Raw genomic sequence first — 21,349 nt, forward strand, 5'->3', positions numbered from 1 at the left:
GGGACTCACTTCCTGACAACGTGACGTCACAGCTTCGAAACGTAAATACTTTGGGGCAAAATGGATTGACAGAGCTTTAATAAGTAAACAACGGTAGGCCGAAATAACAGAGATTTCTGGTCCATTCCGTCGAAGATTAAGACCAGAGGATAACTTCGACAGAACAAAGAGAGCACACAAACGTCATAAATTAATTTAATAAGTCTTATCCTAACTGCAACGTTCCAAGATGATGGTCACACAGAGAACCCGAAGGACCCGGGAGTTTACAGGACCCACCCCACACTCCGTCGCTATCGTAAGTGTACAATGTTTTCTATGTTGACAACAGAACTAACGAAATTTTTTGATAGGCAGTATATTTGCATGTTGAACTGTGTCAATTTCTGGCACTGTAACCGTACAGTTGTACATCATGAATATGAGAAAACCGAGGTTCAAACCCAGTACCTCGGAACACTACTGTACTGTAGCTGAATGCTCTACTAATTTAGGTATCTACCTAGTCATTGGTGAGCTATGGCACAGGGGGCCAACTCAATAAAAATAGATGTTGTCATACGTTGTTTTTTTTGTACTTGGTGGATGGACTGGTGAGTATATATTGACAGTCATGTGATTTATTTTCGAAAAATACGAGATTTGAAAAATCATTTTAAAAATCGGGATATTTACTATAAAACAGAGAAAGGGACGACAGTTGCCATATTGGAATTTTTACCCCCAACTTGATTAAAGTAATTTTTTCACAATAGTATACCTTTTTTCCTAGAGTCATAGTCACGCATCAGTCCTCCGATAATCCATAATCACACACATACCATGCTAAAGCATATAAACAATGTCTGTATAGTCGAACGTATTATTTCAATCCCAAATTACCGGTGCTTTCTGACTTGTGACATTGAAAGCAACGTCCTAGTGAAGAGCGATTAGAGTGACTTCCCCTGCAGTGTAATTCAATGGGTTTAGTAAGAGATATTCCGATACGTTTGTTTTTGCGGAAAATTTGAATTGCAAGCGTTCAAGTGATAGACCACTTTCAATATAATCAGCTGACTAAAAATGGAATATCTGTTACGGAAATAAAATATGGATTTCCTTCTCAAATAGGGGTTAGGGGACAAGGATAGAGTGTGAATATATGAATTAAAAAATAAACAGAAAATTCGGCTCCATTATTTCCATACATTGGACTTTTCAACATTGCATAATTAATAGTTTACTGAAACATCTGGCTGCGCCCTTTAAGGCCTTGCCTTCAGTCATATTAATATTACATGTATTGAGGAAATGGACTGGATGTATCATCAATGTTCAGTTAGCTCAATCTGTACTGGCAAGCGACTTGTTCTCGTCGAGTACCAATTCTTGCCATCGCATATGTACTTGTATGATCACAGACAAATTTTGAGACAATTTTTGTGGAAATCCGCATGGTAGTGTGACTTCTATCAGAAGAAGGCTTTATTGACTATATTTGTGTGGAAATCGTACAGATACAGATCCAATGGCGAGAATTGGTGCTCAGCGAAAACTGGTCGTCTGCTAGGTCCAGTAGAGCATGTGGCTAGTATTCAGAGGTCCAGGTTTCAAATCCCAGTCTGGTTGTTACATTTTCTCCTTTCCTATTACAAAATTGCCTGTTACAAGTGTTATGGAAGCATGCTTAGCAGGGTATTTATATATGTCAACTTGTGAGTTCTTGTGCCTTCAAAGGCAATGACTTAAATAAAGGAGGAAGGAATGTAGCAGGACTGGACTGGATTAATCATCGGTGACCAGGTAGCTAAATCGGTAGAGCATCTGGCTGTTATTTGACTGTCCTGTGTTCGAACCCTGGCCTGGCTGCTACAGTTACTCCCTCCTGTTACACATGTGGTGCCTGTGAGGTGGATACTTGACAAGAGAATACCCAAATATGGGATGTATGTCAAACTATTGGGCAAATGCTTAAAAAGGAGAACAATTGAATGTACATGTAGTGTCATGTAATAGTTCTTGAATGGGTCATACACCATTGCACAGGTAACTCTATTAACCAAGCATATAGCTATTGTTCACTGTTCAGGGCTCACATACACACTTTTCGTCAGATCAGATTTTTTTTACTCTTTTAATGCAATCATTGGTATTTAGTTGGGAGTAATTCAACAACAGAACATGATATTGTTTTGGGTTAAAAACTTAAAATCAACCAAAAATTGTTCTACATGCTAACATATATCATATGGAGTGAATTAAAGAGAAATTAAACCTCTTGTGATTTTAAACTAACAATTAAATGCATATCACATTATATTAATTTTCCTTTTTAGCGAGCAAGGCCACCAAATGTCCGCCCCCCAGAGCACCTTATCCTTGAAAGGAGGAAGAAGGAAGAAATGCTTCAAGAATATAAGAAAAATACACAATACATGGAATTCAATGATCTGAAAAATGAATGGGAAAGATTTACAGACAAGAAGATAAAGATCAATACTGCTATGCGAAGAGTTGATGGTCTGATGTTGGCAAACCAATTCAATATACAAGATAGACGGGAAAGGTAAATTTGCTCAAGTTAACAATCTTTTTTCATTTCAATTGCCAATTTGAAGATGATATTGGACTGTAGAAAATGCTACAGTACCGCTGAAAGTACTGGCTATATCACAGAGAATGATCTATGGAGCAATACTATACATGTAATTTATGTTTACGCTTAGCTGTCACTGTCTTTCAATGTGCTAATACATATCGAACCATTAGGTGCTAATTTATGGAGAGAATAATACATTTCCAATATGACATTAATTATGAGTAAGATCCTGCCATTTAAATGCAGATTCAATACTTTGTTGTCAGGTTGCGTCAAATGTTACAACAAGAGGAAGCTGCTTACTTAAGAGAAATGGATGAAAAGGAAGAAACAGTATTAGAGAGACAGGCCAAAATGAGAGAACGTGCTAAATACTTAAAGGACAGACGCGAATCAGAACGTCTGGAATATGTACAAGAGAAATATGACCAACAGTTCAGGTAATTCTAGAATTGAGAAATTATCATTTGTTTACTACCTTCTTAGTCAGATTTGACTAATTGTTTTTTATTGAGCTGTTAATTTGACTGAAAACATACTTGATTATATGCATTTTAATGTCAAGTCTTAAAACATCAGTTCATACACAAAAGCATTCCCCTTACTAACTTGTAAACTGATGATCAAGTTGATGATTAAAATCTAAAATCCAATTCACAGAATTGAAGACCATAAACAATATCATGGGACAAAAGACAGAGTTTGCATGAAAGCATTTTCTGTTTTAATCAAAATGTTATACATATTTTTTTTGACATATAAAAAAAATAACAGAAAGTATTGAAAAAAGATAAAATTGATCAAAAAGAGAAAAACTATTGCATTTGACCTATGATCTATTAAAATGTTACAGAAACCAGTGTGAGGAATTAAGGTCAACATTGTCCAAACGGCAACAAGATGAAGTGTGTGCTGAGAGGTTAGAACAGCTGAGAATCAAGGAAGAGATGGACAGAGAGAAGAAGGAAGAGGACAAAATGTATGCTAGACTATGGGAGGAAGACAGACTGAAGAAGGCAGATCGGGAGGAACGTGATGCCAAGGCAGCCCATGAGAGAAATATTGAGGTACTGAGTACACTGAGAACTCAGATGGCTGCTCTGGAGGAAAAGAAGGAAACAGCCTTGAGACTTAAGGAAGAAGAAGCACAGTTACTGGTGAGTATTAAGGGTTAGAGGAAGTGCAGTTCCTGGGTAGTTAACAAGGTTTGGAGGAAGTGTAGATACTGGGTAGTTAACAAGGTTTGGAGGAAGTGTAGATACTGGGTAGTTAACAAGGTTTGGAGGAAGTGTAGATACTGGGTAGTTAACAAGGTTTGGAGGAAGTGTATTAAGTTACTGGGTAGTTAATAGGGTTGGGGGAATTAAGTGTAGTTACTGGGTAGTTAATAAGGTTGGAGGAAGTGCAGTTACCGGGTATTTAATAGGGTTGGAGGAAGTGCAGTTACTGGATAGTTAATAGGATTGGAGGAAGTGCAGTTACTGGGTACTTAACAAGGTTTGGAGGAAGTGTAGTTACTGGGTGGTTAATAGGGTTGGAGGAAGTTCAGTTACTGGATAGTTAATAGAATTGGAGGAAGTGTAGTTACTGGGTAGTTAATAGTGTTGGAAGAAATGCAGTTACTGGGTAGTTAATAAGGATGGAAGAAGTGCAGTTACTGGGTAGTTAATAAGGTTGGAGGAAGTGCAGTTACTGGGTAGTTAATAAGGTTGGAGGAAGTGTAGTTACTGGGTAGTTAATAGTGTTGGAAGAAATGCAGTTACTGGGTAATTAATAAGGATGGAAGAAGTGTAGTTACTGGGTAGTTAATAAGGTTGGAAGAAATGCAGTTACTGGGTAGTTAATAAGGATGGAAGAAGTGTAGTTACTGGGTATATAGTTAATAAGGTTGGAGGAAGTGTAGTTACTGGGTAGTTAATAGGGTTGGAGGAAGTGTAGTTACTGGGTAGTTAATAAGGTTGGAGGAAGTGCAGTTACCCGGTAGTTAATAAGGTTGGAGGAAGTGTAGTTACTGGATAGTTAATAAGGTTGGAGGAAGTGCAGTTACTGGGTAGTTAATAGTGTTGGAGGAAGTGCAGTTACTGGGTAGTTAATAAGGTTGGAGGAAGTGTAGTTACTGGGTAGTTAATAAGGTTTGAGGAAGTGTAGTTACTGGGTAGTTAATAAGGTTGGAGGAAGTGTAGTTACTGGATAGTTAATAAGGATGGAAGAAGTGCAGTTACTGGGTAGTTAATAAGGTTGGAGGAAGTGCAGTTACTGGGTTAGTTAATAAGGTTGGAGGAAGTGTAGTTACTGGGTATAAAGTTTAATAAGGATGGAAGAAGTGTAGTTACTGGGTATAAAGTTAATAAGGTTGGAGGAAGTGTAGTTACTGGGTAGTTAATAAGGTTGGAGGAAGTGTAGTTACTGGGTAGTTAATAAGGTTGGAGGAAGTGCAGTTACTCAGTAGTTAATAAGGTTGGAGGAAGTGTAGTTAATGGATAGTTAATAAGGTTGGAGGAAGTGCAGTTACTGGGTAGTTAATAGTGTTGGAGGAAGTGTAGTTACTGGGTAGTTAATAAGGTTGGAGGAGGTGTAGTTACTGGGTAGTTAATAAGGTTTGAGGAAGTGTAGTTACTGGGTAGTTAATAAGGTTGGAGGAAGTGTAGTTACTGGATAGTTAATAAGGATGGAAGAAGTGCAGTTACTGGGTAGTTAATAAGGTTGGAGGAAGTGCAGTTACTGGGTTATATATATAGTTAATAAGGTTGGAGGAAGTGTAGTTACTGGGTAGTTAATAGTTAATAAGGATGGAAGAAGTGCAGTTACTGGGTAGTTAATAAGGATGGAAGAAGTGCAGTTACTGGGTATATATAGTTAATAAGGTTGGAGGAAGTATAGTTACTGGGTAGTTAATAGGGTTGGAGGAAGTGCAGTTACTGGGTAGTTAATAAGGTTGGAGGAAGTGTAGTTACTGGGTAGTTAATAAGGTTTGAGGAAGTGTAGTTATTGGGTAGTTAATAAGGTTGGAGGAAGTGTAGTTACTGGGTAGTTAATAAGGTTGGAGGAAGTGTACTTACTGGATAGTTGATAAGGATGGAAGAAGTGCAGTTACTGGGTAGTTAATAGGGTTGGAGGAAGTGCAGTTACTGGGTAGTTAATAAGGTTGGAGGAAGTGTAGTTACTGGGTAGTTAATAAGGTTGGAGGAAGTGTAGTTACTGGGTAGTTAATAAGGTTGGAGGAAGTGTACTTACTGGATAGTTGATAAGGATGGAAGAAGTGCAGTTACTGGGTAGTTAATAGGGTTGGAGGAAGTGTTGTTACTGGGTAGTTAATAAGGTTGGAGGAAGTGCAGTTACTGGGTAGTTAATAAGGATGGAGGAAGTGCAGTTACTGGGTAGTTAATAAGGTTGGAGGAAGTGCAGTTACTCGGTAGTTAATAAGGTTGGAGGAAGTGCAGTTACTGGGTAGTTAATAAGGTTGGAGGAAGTGTAGTTACTGGATAGTTAATAAGGTTGGAGGAAGTGCAGTTACTGGGTAGTTAATAGTGTTGGAGGAAGTGCAGTTACTCGGTAGTTAACAAGGATGGAGGAAGTGCAGTTACTGGGTAGTTAATAAGGATGGAGGAAGTGCAGTTACTGGGTAGTTAATAAGGTTGGAGGAAGTGCAGTTACTGGGTAGTTAATAAGGTTGGAGGAAGTGCAGTTACTCGGTAGTTAAAGAGGCTTGGAGGAAAAGGAATTGATAGAAAGTAATAAGTTTCTGAGGAAGGAAAAAGGTTGATCAATATTTTTTGTTTTCCTTTACAGAACATATTTCAAGTTTCGTGGTTCACTAATTCAAATAATTCTTTGAATTAATTACTGTAATTAGAAATGTCAATGAATGCATGTCTAGTATTTTGCTGGTGTTAAGAAGTCACTGATTCCAGTGGAAACACCCAATTAACCACCAGTAATGTTTAATTGCTAAATGTATACAATATACATGTACACCAGCTAGGACAAGTATTTTTTTGGTGTTTAAAAAAAACCCAGAACTATCAGACATTTGACAATGAAGATAATGTTTTTCAATATGCATTGTCTACAGAGAGAACAAGCAGCTCTACGACAACTAGAGGAACAAAGGAATCGTGAGGAGAAGCTTCGTCTACAACAGGAGACACGTGACATGTTAGATCTGTCTCTCAAACTCAAGATGAAGAAGAAAGCTAAGGCAGAACAGGAACAGTTGGCCTTTGACCTCAAGATCCTGGAGCAGCTTCTGGAGGAGTCTAGGAATGAGGCCATGGAACAACTACAGAGAAAGGTAATGTTCATTCATTTAGCTCCTACATGTTATGTACCGTAATTACAATATGTCTTCAGTGATATTTTTTGTTTACTTTATCTTGCTAATTTTATATTCATCGCGCATATTGTATCAAAACTGCCACAGGCATGAAATTATAGACCGATTCTAGTCATAAACTTTTGTCTTTAGGTTATAGATTTAATATTTTGAAAACTTACTGTTTATATTAATTATACATTAAATTTTTAAGAGCATTAACTACATGTAATTATGTTCTACAGTGTTTTTATCTAACTTCATTGAATTTTAATTAATCACATTTTACAATGACTTTTGAATGTTTGTCTGATCATGATAATTTAATATTTTAGCGAGAGCTACGAGAGGAGGATAAACGTTATCGTGAATATTTACGTAACTTAATGGAGGAAGAAAAGGTGAAGGAAGTTGAACTGGAGCGCCTTATCAATGAGGAGGTGGAGAAAATGTGGCAGAAACGTTTGGATCAATGGCGACTGGAGAGACAAGCTCGTAAAAAGTTACTAGAGGATGTCCTTAATGTTAGAGCTCAGCAAATCCAGGAGAGATGTACGTATTGGGTGATGAAATTTCTAGCATTTAAAATTCTTAAATTCTGAACTTCATTAGTTACTATTCCAGTGTAAAAACTTAAGAAGTAAAGTAAGATGGCAGTTTTTTTAATTCTAAATTCCATGTTTTTTTGTTGTATCTTATTTTTTTTGTTATTACCGATATTTCTTGTGTTTTTATCTAATTTTTGCGAAGAACATTTCAAATCAATTTTGAAAAAATCAAACAAGGCCTAATCAGCAGATGAATGCTTTATCCACTGGTAATAGCTGTTTTATGAGAGGTGAAATGATATTGAATTACAAATTATGATGGTGGTAATATTTCATGCTTTATCAATCTATCCCATATTTTATCAAAATATAACATATACATTCATTATAAGTATTAATTGTGTTTTAATTAATAATCATAATTGTACTAGTCAAACCTGTCTATAAAGACCACACAAAGGCCCAAGACAAATGATCGTTATTGTCATGTGGTCTTTATTCAAAGATCACATTGTGTTCAAATTGACAATTTGTGACCCTTATAATATGATCTGATTAAGCAGGTGGTTTTAATACAGAGGTGAATGCTAAAGCAGGTTTGGCTGTATTGCATCCTGGACAGTTCTTTCCTAGTTTTGATAAAATGCCTCTTGATATTTTCAGTAATGGCTAATGATAGGAAACAGAGAGAAGCTGAATTAGAACGCCAAGAACTTCTACGGACAATTGAAGAAAATAAGATTCTTGAACAAGAGAAAATGGAGAAGAACTGGAATAAAAATCGTGCTTATCAACGGGACCTCTCAGGACAAATTGCGTACAACAACCATCTCCGTGACCTTGAATTGCAACGTGAGGAGGAGGAATTCCGTCTTGGTATGCAGGCCGAGCGCGAGTACCAAGCTCGACTCATGGATTGTCTGGACAGTCCTGAATATGATAAACTTCATCCGATGCGCAGAGCTATGGCAGCTCGCAGTGCTCAACAGAACAAGCAGTGATCGGCCAAATCTCACATCTGTTCTCAATTCAACAAATGTTCTTCATTCTTAAATATTAATGAATGATCTTTTGCAACAAAGAAATTATTTCTAAAAAAAGGTGGAAAGTTTTTATTATCTATTTTACTTTCAACCTTGTGTAAGAGAAAAGAAACTATAAAACATTTTCCACACATACAACAAGTTTACTTTGTATAAGTAGGTTCAGATAAAGAAGAAATATTTCTAAGGTTTAAAATATTATTTTTGCTATTACTTCGAAATGATATGATGTCCTGAAATACATTGTTTTATTTTTTTAATTTATCAGTCGTAAGTTGCATGTATTTTTCTTACTTTTCATAAATTAATTAATTTACTGTGCAACGTTGGGATTAAATCTCAGGAGACCTAGTGGCAATAAACTAAAATTAACTTGTTTTAGTTTTCTGTATTACTTACTGTTGATAAATAATGAGTAAATTGTTCTGTTGGTGAAGTATTTAAATTCTATTTATAGTGTCAAATCATGTCAATTAAAGAGCAGCCAAGTGTGACTTTGATCAGACAATAGTATCATGCTCTCATTATTACTAAACTAAATATTAAATACTGTTAAAAGCTAGCCTGTCTGTCTTATTTAATGCTCATCTTAATAGAATAAGGTTTTTTTTACACATGAGAGGTTTTGGTAAGCTTACTCATGAACATTATCAATAACTGCTAGTGCTTGTTTAACTATATCCAGACATGTTCAGGGCTCACTGCATCTTGAGTTAGCAGTTTGGGCCAACATTTATGAAAAATTGAATAACTTTATACATGGTTGAGTGAACATGCATAATTAGTCTGGTTATAAAGAGGTACCATATTGTACATGTACCAATAGATTGTTGCATTCCAAGTTCAGGCCGATTTATTTTGTTATACAGATGTATGACATTTACATATAATACATATATAAATTGAGGGACATATGTCCCTGTAATGTCTGTGATATTGTAATGATTGTACAAAATTAAATAAATATTCCTATTTAGTACTAATCTAATGGAATTCTTATTACACATTGTCCATAGTCTGTAGAGATTAGAGGGTTTAAGAGAATCTAAAATATTCTTGAGCTTTCCTCTAATATTGAAAAATGGATTCATGTTCTTAAAAACAATTTTGTTTTAAAATAAGGTTTTATAAAGTGATGAGTTGCTACTTCGTGACAACATCCATAACAACCTTAAAACATTTTTTCATCATGAAATATTTTTGTTTCATTTTGTACAACCATTATATTTTAGCTTATAACTCATTATGTATACCTGTATGGAGGTATCACTTTAATAAGACACTTACATCACATCCCTGTAAATGCCTTGTAATGGAAACATCATTGTTGTCCTCAGATGACACAGTGAATTAATGTAAATAATAATTTACTGAAGTTATTATTAATTTGTACATAGCTGTATATATTGTGAAATAAAAATAAAAATGTTTCCATCCAAAATATAATATTGTTTTTAAATTAAGGTAAAAAGCATTAAGATAATATAGTCTGGCTTTCCCTGTAGATTATTTTATCAAAAAGGAAAACAAAAACCTGTGTTCATCAAAAGTTCTTTTGTTGTACCTGTATACATGTACCAATAAGATAATAGGATGAGGAAACTAGGAAATGCACATGTTAATAACCTCATCTGCATCTGATCGGGGTCAGTAACAAAACTTGTACCTCTAATTGACTAAATAATTCAAGTCTGCTAGGTAGTTGAAAAATAAATTATTTGACAAACAAATTATCGACCCCAGAGACACAAAATTATCAGTTTGTCATCTAAGAGTCACACAATTAACAAGCCATTTCAAGGTCATCAAATATCATCAAGTCACCTCAAGGTCACCAAATATGATCAAGTCATCTCAAGGCCACAAATACCAACAAGTCATCTCAAGGTCATCAAATATCATCAAGTCACCTCAAGGTCACCAAATATAATTTCATCCCAAGGTCACCAAATACCAACAAGTCATCTCAAGGCCACAAATACCAACAAGTTATCCCAAGGTCTCAAATACCAACAAGTTACCTCAAGGTCACAAATACCAACAAGTTATCCCAAGGTCACCAACTATTAATAAGTCGTCCCAAATACACAGAATATCAAAACCTTCCTTGAGTCACCATATATTGATCAGTAAATCATCTAAGATTTACTATTGAATATCAACAAGTTATACCTAACGTAAAGTCAGCAAATGTATTATCATCAAGTCATCCCAAGATATCAAAAGCCATCCCATTTTGATCTGTAAGGAGAGTAATTATGCAAAAAGAAGTAACTCATAGATGAGAAGTTGAATGCAGCCATATCACAGTCATCAGGAGTCACCAAGTATTGGGTCTAAGATTGGTAAAATAGATTATGTTAACCTTCATCTAAATGACTTTCACTTGTATTTATAGTTAAAGAAGTCTCTGATGTTGTTCCTGTGGATGAAGGCCTACCAGGTTGGTTCATGGTCCAATTTCAAAGAAATTTATACTAGTAAAACATCTTCACACAGCCTTTTTATAATTATAACAGACATCAGGCCAAGTTAGCCTCTTGCAAGGCGTATAATCAGATAAAATTTTCATCTTACCAGTGGATACATCAACAGATTCACTTACTAGTGAATAGTGTGCAGTGTTTACCATGCAGTTATGTAAAGTAAGATGGTGACTTGGATAGTAAGCTGCAGAAAGTTTCCTCGACAAAGGCTATATATGATTGTTACAAGCTAACATACGTATCGGCTAGCCGATTGTTGTTGATTGTTAATGATCTCAAACACACTAATTACTTATTGTGACAATTTTAAACAAATAGATTCAAATCTTTTTTAAATGCTCCTGATTACTATTCATGTGTAATATCTCATAACATTGACATGTGCACGGAGTACGGCGGACCGGACTGCCGATGTTTTAGACATCTGCAAGATATTTTTGTTTCAGGTTAAGGTGGCCAATAAAAGAAAACAAACACGATGCGGTTTTAATATGTTATTTTTTCTTAATACAACACTTCTTTGTGCAAGTTGTCAAGCATTTTAGGGGAATATTTTGCATTGAAATTGTCACCTTCATACAACGATTTTGGGACTCCCTGGACATCGTTTTTTCCCAAAATTTTTGATGCGCAAAATATACTGATAGTAGATTTTTTTCAGCATTTTCAGCCCTAAAAAGTACCTGCGCAAATTACACTGGTGCGCAAATTATACAAGTTTTTACGGTAGCCAAATAGTTGGAAATTAGAGACTGTATATTTCAATACATGTATTCTAAATCTTCTTGCTGGATGACCCATTATTTTGATGAAGTCATATAGATGTGCATAAGAGTTGATGAAATGAGAACAAAACAATAAGTGATGGTAAAAATAGATAATTTATTGCTTTTAACATAAGAAATGTTTTATAATCACATATGTATAATATATAGAATCATTGGACCGTTGATCTGTAACAGTATATAATAATTCTGTAGTAAACAATAGGAACATCTATCTACAGATGCATAGACACATTTCTGGGCATCAACTGACCCCAAACTTCTTAAACAGAGAAAAAAAATCATCAATAGTAAAAACAAGAAAACAATTAAATAATTTCCCTAAATGGGTATGCTATATACATAACCGGTGTAGTTATTATTGTAATTTGTAAACAGGTCTGATCTAAGGAAACTAACTAATTATTGTAGTTAGTAGTCGTGCAGCAGTGCTATTCCCTCATAATCTGACATAGGCCTTTAGTTTACAAAACAGAAATGCTATTTCCTAATTCAGTGACATTTTTTTTGAATTTTTTTTTTATACCTATGTCATGAAATAACAAATTCAATTATTTAGCATTGGAAAAAATTCCAGATGATTTGTGTTTTTTTTGGGAGTTACTTTCAATACATCAAATGCAATATCAGTAGTTAAGATGAAGAAATCTCATAACAAACTAGTGACCTACTTTCTGACCTCATCTGGTTCATGACAAGCGTGTGACCTATTTTCTTATCTTATTGGGTCAATAACAAGTTACTGACCTACTTTCTGACAGCATCTTGTTTGTAACAAACTAGAGACACAATTTCTGATTACATCTTATTTGGATCATAATCATTGACCAGTAAGCTAGTGACTTCATTATTTCTTAGGTAACATGTGGGGTTTAATGACCTTATTTCTAACCACATGAATCTGAACCATAAACAGCCTTAGTGACCTAATTATTTCTTACCTTATAAGGGCCATAAGAAAATAGTGATTTCATCACTGATCTCATATACATCTGGCATAAAATACAAAGACTTATTTCTGAATCATTTTATCCATCATTGACCTTTATCATAGTATAAGCTAGTAAGAATTTTCTGATCTACCCTGATCCATTATCGGTAGTTATTTCTTATCAAAAATGGCCCATACCAAGCTTATAAGCTGGCACCTCCTTTTAGATCATTATCTTGCCAATAAACAATAGTTACCTTATTTCTGAGAAAGTGTTTTCCAATTAACATTAGATTCATGAAATAATTTCAGACAAACAAAGGTTTAAAAATTTCATTTTTCTTCTAAATGCACATAAGCTTGTGACATAGCTTCAATTTCATATCATTCCAAACACAAAAAAAGTTTCTTTCCCTTTTAACTCCAATCAATCTCAATATTAAGAGACCAATCTTTTTGTTCAGGTAAAATAGAACATAAGATAAAAATGTCGATTCTGTGAGAAAAATATTGATATTTTATAAAAGGAAAATATCAATAACGCTCTGTACAAAAGAAATGAATGTCTGTGAATCTGTACATCTTAATGTAACAATCAATGACACATGTAACGAAACATAACAAACTTAATTACTACAGACATTAATCAACACCAAAAGACATTAAAAATCAATTGTCCTCTCTGTTATCATTAATATTGAGCACATGGTAACATCCCTAGTGTATAGCGATAAATTATAGATCTTAACATTGTGATCAGAAAACGTCTAGGAATTAAGTCTAAATTACAGACTGTTATAGGGCTTTTATCATCCACAGATTATAATTTATAGGCTTGGGGATATATATGTAATTTACCTCTTCTGACAGGAAAAGAATTTAGGAGGTGAGAAAAGATTTTTTTAAATATACACGTAGTTTGGTAAAGTTGGCTTTAATATGAAACTACAATAATCAAGAACAATCTGACATATAATCATTCTAAAACTCCCCAGTCCTATGTACTGTAGAAAACATACAGAATCAGAATAATCTGTCGAGGACGATACAGCAGAACAGTTTTAAGGCAGCTAAATAAAAGCTTTGTACATTTCTAGATATGACAATACCATTGAACAAGATGTATACTCTATACAGCAGTACCTCAAGCAATCAGAATAAAGTCTGAGCATTTGTACATATTAATTACATTTTGTATGTTTAACGCTATGATATGTTGGATTATACCTGAACACATTTCCAGTAAAATCAAAATTATATATGGAATAAACATCATTATAAACAAATGAAATAATTAAATATAAGCTATATATCATCTGTGAAAGTAAACCTGAAAAAAATCTTTCATCTAATAAAATGTTTATGTAAATATCAATTTATGAATAATTTTTGCATTATATCTATATCTGAGAAAATTATAGCCTCAGTAGAGGTCTCCAACAAAAATCAAAGTTAGCGATATTTCAATCATCTTTAAAAGAGATTACATAGTTGCTCTAATTCGGTATCTATATCCAATATGTAACGGACAGAACCAAATTAAAACTAACTCTAGCCCTTATTCACCAAAACATATGCAACAAAATCCTGTTTTTACAGAGTTAGGCTTATAACTTAATGACCATTTCTATTGAAACATAGCCCCTGCAGTAAAATTCTACAAACAAAAGTAATATGATGTATATTTCATCTTAAGATATTCTGTATTGCTCCAAATCAAAATGTAAAGAAATGGTGGAAAATCTAGCTATTACATAAAACGCAATAAAACAGACAGTTATATGTTAGGTAATCTCTCTCTCCTACAGCAACACATGTGTAGAGCTGGATATTATATTTCATTATCATCTATCTATTTACAAACTGGATTGCACAATATATCTTCTTAAAAATCTATATATATTTGTTAAAGATCTTAAGAAATTTTGTAGGTACTTATGAATATTTGTAGCATTTCCTACATATATATATATCATATATAAAACTTGCTCATCTGCACAGATTTTACAAGAGTGGAAATTATATTTTTAACTCGTTACATTTTCACCTTGTCTCTACTGATTTCACTTTCACCTAAATATAGAATATTTCTATACCTGTCCAAAATACCCGTAAGCCCCTCTCTGTCACCATCATATATACATAATAGAATACCTTCTGTCACCCATTTAAACAAACATTATCAGTAATTTTAAGGGAGATATCTCTTCTAATATAACATACCAATAATATTAACATATAAGAATATATACATGCAAAATTTGGATTCGGTTTGGTCTTTGGATTAAGGTAGTACATATTATACCATTAAGTAGCACTACAGTAGCTATGGAAGTTTATCAGGTTATACAGGTATATCTCTCTCATAAGCTTTCATAAACAGGTAACTTTATCTAGGGTAAGCTTTCTTTACATAGTCTTTACAGGTGAGTTAATCTGGAAAGCTTTCATAAACAGGTAAGTTAATCTAGGGTGAGCTTTCTTTATACTGACTTTGCAGATAAGTTAATCTGTAAATTTAAAGCTTTCATAAACAGGTAAGTTAATCTAGGGTAAGCTTTCTTTACATAGTCTTTACAGGTGAGTTAATCTGGAAAGCTTTCATAAACAGGTAAGTTAATCTAGGGTGAGCTTTCTTTATACTGACTTTGCAGATAAGTTAATCTGGAAATTTAAAGCTTTCATAAACAGGTAAGTTAATCTAGGGTAAGCTTTCTTTACATAGTCTTTACAGGTGAGTTAATCTGGAAAGCTTTCATAAACAGGTAATTTTATCTAGGGTAAGCTTTCTTTACATAGTTTTTACAGGTGAGTTAATCTGGAAAGCTTTCATAAACAGGTAAGTTAATCTAGGGTGAACTTTCTTTATACTGACTTTGCAGATAAGTTAATCTGGAAAGCTTTCATAAACAGGTAAGTTAATCTAGGGTGAACTTTCTTTATACTGACTTTGCAGATAAGTTAATCTGGAAAGCTTTCATAAACAGGTAAGTTAATCTAGGTTAAGCTTTCTTTATACTGACTTTGCAGGTAAGTTAATCTGGAAAGCTTTCATAAACAGGTAAGTTAATCTAGGGTAAGCTTTCTTTATACTGACTTTGCAGGTAATTTAATCTGGAAAGCTTTCATAAACAGGTAAGTTAATCTAGGGTAAGCTTTCTTTACATAGTCTTTACAGGTGAGTTAATCTGGAAAGCTTTCATAAACAGGTAAGTTAATCTAGGGTAAGCTTTCTTTACATAGTCTTTACAGGTGAGTTAATCTGGAAAGCTTTCATAAACAGGTAATTTTATCTAGGGTAAGCTTTCTTTACATAGTTTTTACAGGTGAGTTAATCTGGAAAGCTTTCATAAACAGGTAAGTTAATCTAGGGTGAACTTTCTTCATACTGACTTTGCAGATAAGTTAATCTGGAAAGCTTTCATAAACAGGTAAGTTAATCTAGGGTGAACTTTCTTTATACTGACTTTGCAGATAAGTTAATCTGGAAAGCTTTCATAAACAGGTAAGTTAATCTAGGGTAAGCTTTCTTTATACTGACTTTGCAGGTAAGTTAATCTGGAAAGCTTTCATAAACAGGTAAGTTAATCTAGGGTAAGCTTTCTTTATACTGACTTTGCAGGTAAGTTAATCTGGAAAGCTTTCATAAACAGGTAACTTAATCTAACGTTAGCTTTCTTTATATAGACTTTTAAGTTTATTTGAAAAGCTTTCATATACTGCTAAGTTTATCAAGGCCAGCTTTTGGGAAATCTGGGTAATATATAAGGGTAAGTTTATCTTGGTAAGCTTTCAGATACTAAAGTAGATGAGTTTTCGTATACGGGTAGGTTTATTAACTTTTTTTTAGAAGATTTACTTTACAAAAAAATAGATAACTTAAGAATAAAAAGTATTTCCTTTACAGTTTGATCCTTGCTCTGAATAAAACAATGAGAGATCTATTGAATGGCAGTGTCCAACAGTGTATGATTCCAACACAACATCTAAAGTTACACTCATTGTATTAGGTTTTTTGCCCACAAATGAAAATTGTTGATATTTAATATATCGAATTAGTTTGCATAACCACATGAGGGGAATTGAGGGGATACAGATCTAGATCTGAAATGTTAGAACTAGATGGTCGATCTTCAGCCATTTTGCTAGCTTAAAGTACATTAAACTCACATATTGATATTTGATGGATAAGTTCAATCCCTTCGAATGAAATTAATTTGGTCCATTGTGTAATTCAACACTCACTGCTGAACTTTCTCAGAGGAAATGTTATGGTATCCTTGGCGCCATGTGAAATGATCTTATCAAATAACATAACATCGCGGTTCACTCTAGAAATCCAGAAAAGGTGTAAGAAAAAGAGGAGAGTGAATCACACTTCGTTAGTTGTACTGATTACCATGTTGTGGGTAGAATAGTAGATTGGTAATTTGATGGATTATAGACAAGGGCTACCATTGGACAAGATGGGGCAGACTAGGGTAGCTCTACTATCCTATATACAATAAAGAGGTAAGGGTAAAACAGGTAAAATAATGGGAATCTTTAAAAGATTTCATGTCACATAAATTAAAACATTTTCCATTCAATGGAAGGACTGACTGTTCCACAAGAGATTTCATCTAATTCCAGACAAACAACTTAAATACAGTAATAAATAAACAATAGTACTGATGTTTGTATCCTATTCAGCATAAATAATGAGCAGTTATTGGTCAAGTCAATTAACACACACCTCAATAAACTATTATATTAAAACAAGACAAATGAATGATATTTTCAATTTCACAATCGGAAATCAAGAGTCAAAATCAAAACTTTCACAATGTAGTTTTCCTATTAAGAGGAGATAATGAGAAGATATTTTTCAAAGAAGCAAATGTTTATCTATATTTAATATTCAATATTTATAATCTTCACTAAATTATTTGTATTTCAACACCTAAATATTCTACTTTCATTAACAATAGATTTGTTACTCCTTCTTATATTAGAATGAAACTATATAATATTATATTTTCAACACAATTTTAAAATTGTAAGCAATAAATACTAAGTCAAGAACAATCTTAATTCAGCTCTATTCTATGATTGAAAGACTACAGTGCTATTATTTGTGCATTAGGAGAAATAATGTGATTTAGGCATTCCTATTATCAAGAATTTGTCTTGTTTTACACATTTTTATACATAACTGTCATCAATTTGTAAAATATTAGAATTATCCATATTTATTGAGCTTTATGATGTTGGTCCCTACAATACCGGTATGTCATATTTTGTATAAAAATAAGACTCTTTTATGGCAGATTTAAGCCCCAAATCTAAAAATGGGGAGATAAACTAGTTAAAAAATTCACTTTTAAAACTTGGTATTATAATAAACTCAGCAACTGAGTTATTAAACATTATCCAAATACGAGTGGAAATAGTAAACAATTTGACATGTATATATATATATGCATACTTTTAAATCTAATGAAAACTTGAAACTAATAATTTTTTAGAGAGAATTGTGTAAATAAAGATACATTTTTAGATTTAAGATCAATTATGTATTTTTTTCCCAAAATTTGTTTTCTTCTTGGGACAAAGTATGAAATAATATTTCAATCAATTCTACGAAAAAGCGACTATTAACTAAGAAAATAAAGCAACAAAAGCATTACTAGATGATAAAGAAATATGAACACTATATGATATCTATGACTAGTGATCAAAGTAGAAATCTGTATGTATAAAGCAGGTTATATATATTACAGCAGCTATTCTCGGCACAGTTAAACATATAAATTGTCAAAAGAAATAAAAAGATTCAGGATATTTTAAGAACACAGCTACCTCATTGATATACATGTTGTAAAATCATGTCTCATCCTGTTCACTTCTTCATCAGTGAAATTGTAAAAGACAAAAAAAAAGGTAACTTTATGGTTCAGCTGATAAAAAGGTCAAAATTGACATACCATTACAGAGATGAATAATTGTAGATGTAACACAACAAATCAACTTGGCTAGGTTATGGTTAGTTTCCATGGAATCAAACAAACACAATTCAAACAATTTCAAAACTACTTTTTTCCAATTAATTAAACATTCCTTGATACATTCAACTTTAAAAATTCTTTAGAAATTGTAAAACATTTGGAATTAACAGATGAATACTATAACATTAAACTCTTAAAATGTATCATGGCAGTAGTGAAGAAACTATGGCTATGACCTTATGACCTTTGTGGCGTTGATTGGTCACCACTGATGAATCCAGTGTGGACGGATGGAAACACTAGAGATGAAATCTGATGAGAGGACAAGGAATACAGAAAGAAGATACAGATAAACTATACACCAAATTTTTTCTTGGCTACTTAATTTCGCGATTTCAGTTTCAAATCAAAATCACAGATATTGATTTTTGCAGATCCTAAACCTGAATTGAAATATCTTTTAACAATATTAAAGTTAATAATTTGCAGAGATAATCTGTTTTGAAATTACCTTTAATAAGGCGAAACTTGTAAAAATATGCATGCAAAATAGAGTTGGTTTGCAGTATCTATGGTTACCCAAACAAGTGTTGTACCAGGTACGTTTGTTGTGAAGGCTGAAGTGATGATCTGTGATCCTCTTTACCCATATAAAATCTAACATCCATACATCTACATTTGTACACATAGTACAGTATTAAAGGAGACAAAACATTGCGATGTTCATTTTGTTTCTAAAAAAACAATCAACAGCATAGCATACATGTGGAACCATATAATACTACAATCAAGTTAAAATTTACAAAATCACAGATTTTTCTCCATCAATGCCCACAGCTTCCTGCTGTAATTGATTGTTTTGTTACAGCTTTTCACTAAAAACTACATGCCTGTTGTGATCATGTTCAGTCACGTTATTCACATGCGAACTTTCCGAGTTGCTGTTCCCATTTTGTGAATTATTAGAACTGTCTATACGTTTAACTTTAGTTAACTGCACAGGGTTACTTCTAGCCTCACTTTGTTCAACGCGCTGCCGCATGTTCAAGCCACTTGTAATGAGTTCACCAAAACCTTGCTGGTGGGCAAAGGCATAACCTGAGCGTAAAGATCTTGTGCTGCGACGCAATGTGGACTGACGTCGCATAACCATGTCTCCTGAACGCGATTTGGACTTGGAGATACGCTGTTTGAGCCTAGCTCGGTCACTGAGCGTGGGCTGGGTGTCGAGATAGTAGAAACGATATGCAATGACAGGAACGAGGAGGATGGTGATGGTGAGGAGAAGACAAAGCCAGAAGTTAGCAGTAGAGTAGACCTGGTAGGCCGTGCCCATATATGTGTAGTTAAACACCTCGGAATACATGGTCAGAATAAAACAAAAGTAGAGGATTATACTCCCCCATATCACAAAATGGTTAAAGCCTGTCCAGTAGGAAGTGTCCAGGGCACACTGTGAATAAATAGAGAATACATGGTCAATAAAACAAATTAGCGTCTTCTTTCATGGAGGTTAAAAGCAAAAAGTTATTATACAAAATAAGGAACATGTATATTATATCATATATCAATCTACTGAAAACTTAGTAAGCCAGACAAATTGAATTTACAGATGCTAATTGAGCCTGATTCCATCATCTCCCACCTTTCACATTATTGCAGTAAGATTACAGTTTGCTATAAAAACTTTTTAACAAACTTATCTGACATCTTCTATAACACAACCAACTTTCCATACTTACCCGTAAATTAACTGCCACCACCAAAATTGATGCCACAACAACCCCAAACGACTGATGATCGATAAGGTCCGTGCCCCAGGGGTTGGTAGCCCAGTGGAACACTCCGTAGGGGATAAAGAAGAGGATGAGGGATGTGATGAAACCCTCTGAGACCCCTAACAGGAACACTTTCTTATTAAACAGCATGTCAGAAAGGCCTGGGGTGTAAAGCTTTGGGTACCGCAGTGAATAGCTGTCATTGACATCCTGTAAATGAATTAAAACACATTTATTCAGTAAGGCATGGCGTATAGAGAATTGGAAACCATGGCAATTTAACAATTTACATATCCTTTAACAACTACTATTGATGCAATGTAAGTCAAACATCTATCAAACCAAGAACCATTGATTACTATGACTGTTTACATTTTTGTGTGAATATACACAATTGACCAAAACAATACAAAGAAAAAAACTTAAAGGCCATTGCACACAAGTTGTCCACATAGTATTTTTTTCTTTCATATCTGTTTTTCTTCTTCTTTCTATTTCCTATTTTTTGTTTTCCAATTTCATATCTTTTTATTTTCCAATTGAACAAGGCATTTTTTGGTTCCGTTAATAGGCCATTTACAAGTCGAACAGATTGACATTACCTAGTAACTACTGAATACAGAGCCATCCTTACCTGGTCAAATGCAGCCATAAATAGACACGGCATTGAGGTGTAAAACAGGTTGTAGAAGGAAATGAAATAAGGATCAAACAACGTCTGAAAAACAAAAATATCATAACTTACAAACCCACTTTTTCTAATGTGTTAGTTTCATTGTCTGAACATTTGATATTTCACATTTGTCGATAACGATAATTCAAAATTAAAACTGAATGATAAGATTGTTATATGCAGTAGAAAAATTTAAGTTTTCAGCTACAGATACTAAATTGTGTC

General features: G+C 33.7%; 2 protein-coding genes across 2 annotated transcripts in view; one reads left to right on the plus strand and one right to left on the minus strand.

Annotated features, from left to right (window-relative positions):
• Positions 1–10: 10 nt before the first annotated feature.
• Positions 11–9,914, plus strand: LOC138333462 (cilia- and flagella-associated protein 53-like). The gene is made up of 7 exons (XM_069281844.1): positions 11–298; positions 2,319–2,548; positions 2,848–3,021; positions 3,435–3,738; positions 6,654–6,872; positions 7,229–7,445; positions 8,105–9,914. Exons 1-7 carry the CDS (start codon positions 230–232, stop codon positions 8,440–8,442), a joined length of 1,551 nt encoding a protein of 516 aa, XP_069137945.1. The 5' UTR covers positions 11–229; the 3' UTR covers positions 8,443–9,914.
• Positions 9,915–11,832: 1,918 nt separating this feature from the next.
• LOC138332618 (phospholipid-transporting ATPase ID-like) overlaps positions 11,833–21,349 on the minus strand; it is a 92,541-nt gene continuing 83,024 nt past the window's right edge. The window contains exons 23-25 of the mRNA XM_069280619.1: positions 21,086–21,169; positions 20,416–20,661; positions 11,833–20,126 (exon numbers count right to left, since the gene is read on the minus strand). Coding sequence (XP_069136720.1) covers positions 19,536–20,126; positions 20,416–20,661; positions 21,086–21,169 — 921 coding nt within the window. The 3' untranslated portion in view covers positions 11,833–19,535. The remainder of the gene's footprint in view (positions 20,127–20,415; positions 20,662–21,085; positions 21,170–21,349) is intronic.

The sequence above is a fragment of the Argopecten irradians genome, chromosome 10 (assembly GCF_041381155.1).
Source record: "Argopecten irradians isolate NY chromosome 10, Ai_NY, whole genome shotgun sequence".
Lineage (NCBI taxonomy): Eukaryota > Metazoa > Mollusca > Bivalvia > Pectinida > Pectinidae > Argopecten > Argopecten irradians.

Coding starts and splice junctions, on each gene's coding strand:
- LOC138333462 (XM_069281844.1), top strand. CDS start 230: ATGATGGTCACACAGAGAACCCGAAGGACCCGGGAGTTTACAGGACCC. Junction 2,549..2,847: donor ATACAAGATAGACGGGAAAG/GTAAATTTGCTC, acceptor CTTTGTTGTCAG/GTTGCGTCAAATGTTACAAC. Junction 3,022..3,434: donor AAATATGACCAACAGTTCAG/GTAATTCTAGAA, acceptor AAAATGTTACAG/AAACCAGTGTGAGGAATTAA.